The 1494-nt window shown below is 37.1% G+C and overlaps 1 protein-coding gene across 1 annotated transcript; it reads left to right on the top strand.

Moving 5' to 3' along the window:
* LOC104711094 (histone H4) lies at positions 360 to 870 on the top strand. The gene has a single exon (XM_010427768.2). The coding sequence runs from the start codon at positions 430 to 432 to the stop codon at positions 739 to 741; it is 312 nt and encodes a 103-aa protein (XP_010426070.1). The 5' UTR covers positions 360 to 429; the 3' UTR covers positions 742 to 870.

The following is a 1494-nucleotide window of genomic DNA, read 5'->3' as shown; positions in this document are numbered from 1 at the left end:
TATATATATATATATATATATATGAATATTACCCGTTCGTAAAATATATACGTGAAATGTTATATAAGGGAAAAAGTTTCATATTATGATTTGTTCGTTAATAGAGTTTTAAGAAATTGCCGTGAAAAAATGTAGGCGCTATTTTCCTCAATCCGTGGCGCTTAATTGAAAACTCATAAATTTTCACTTACAAGCATCACGCGGATCGATAATATTAACCGTCGATAAAAATAAATCAACGGCTCATATGTAGTCTCACCTTTCACGCGGATCGATATTTATAACCGTCAGATCTAAAAAGACATCGAACGGCTCAGATTAATTAGATCTGTCTTGTATATAAAACCACATCTCCCTCTCACTCAATATCACAATCTCATCTCACAATCTCAAACACTGTAAAATCAAACCCAAAACTTCTCGAGAAAAATGTCGGGTCGTGGAAAGGGAGGCAAAGGTTTGGGCAAAGGAGGAGCCAAGCGTCACAGGAAGGTTCTGAGAGACAACATCCAAGGAATCACTAAACCGGCGATTCGGAGATTGGCTCGTCGAGGTGGCGTCAAGCGTATCAGTGGTCTGATCTACGAGGAGACTCGCGGCGTTCTCAAGATCTTTTTGGAGAACGTTATCCGTGATGCGGTTACTTACACTGAGCACGCCAGGAGGAAGACGGTGACTGCTATGGATGTGGTTTATGCTCTCAAGAGACAAGGAAGGACTCTTTACGGATTCGGTGGTTAAGGATTTTAGCGTTTTGTTTTGTGTTTTTTTCTAGGAACGATTTAGCTGATATCATTTGGAAATTGCGTTTGCGTTTTGCTTTGTAATGTTGTTTGGGATAAATATATGCGTTTGCGTTTGTTACCTCTCTTTCAGTGGACTTGAGAATTTTTTTAGATTTAGCTCTCGCTTCTTCCAGTTGGAGAGAAACGCTTCGAAATCCATTGTTTAAAGAGAAACGACATGAAGTTTGCTTAAACAATTAAAGGATTTTAGTTAATCAATTTGTGTTCAGACGGCACGCATGTAGTAGCTTCTACAAAAGAGACTGAGGGCCTGACTGGTTCAAACGCTGCGGTTGCGGTTGCGGTTGCGGAAAATTGCGGAAGCGGGCGATTGCGGTTTCAAGCGTTATTAAGCGTTTTGAACGACTGGTTTAGCGGTTTAAAATTGGTGCGTTTGCGGGAGGTTTACGACTGGTTGATCAGCGGGTGCAATAGCGGTTGAAACATAATACATGTGATATATAATATATAAATTTTAAAAACACCCATTTTTTTATTAAACTTGATTTATAATTAAAATTTATTAAAAAAGTACTAAAATAATTATTCAAAAAACAAATAAATTTCATATTGAAATACTTATTCCTTTATGCATTTGGCTTTTCACTAAAAATTTAATCAAATAATTTGATAAATGACAAAACATATGCTTTAGATCGTAGATCTTTTCTCTTTTCTCTTAGATCTTGGCTCAGTAGTTTCATCGGTA

The sequence above is a fragment of the Camelina sativa genome, chromosome 9, assembly GCF_000633955.1.
Source record: "Camelina sativa cultivar DH55 chromosome 9, Cs, whole genome shotgun sequence".
NCBI lineage: Eukaryota > Viridiplantae > Streptophyta > Magnoliopsida > Brassicales > Brassicaceae > Camelina > Camelina sativa.
Note: the sequence above shows the minus strand (reverse complement) of the source record. Positions and strands in the feature narration are given on the sequence as shown.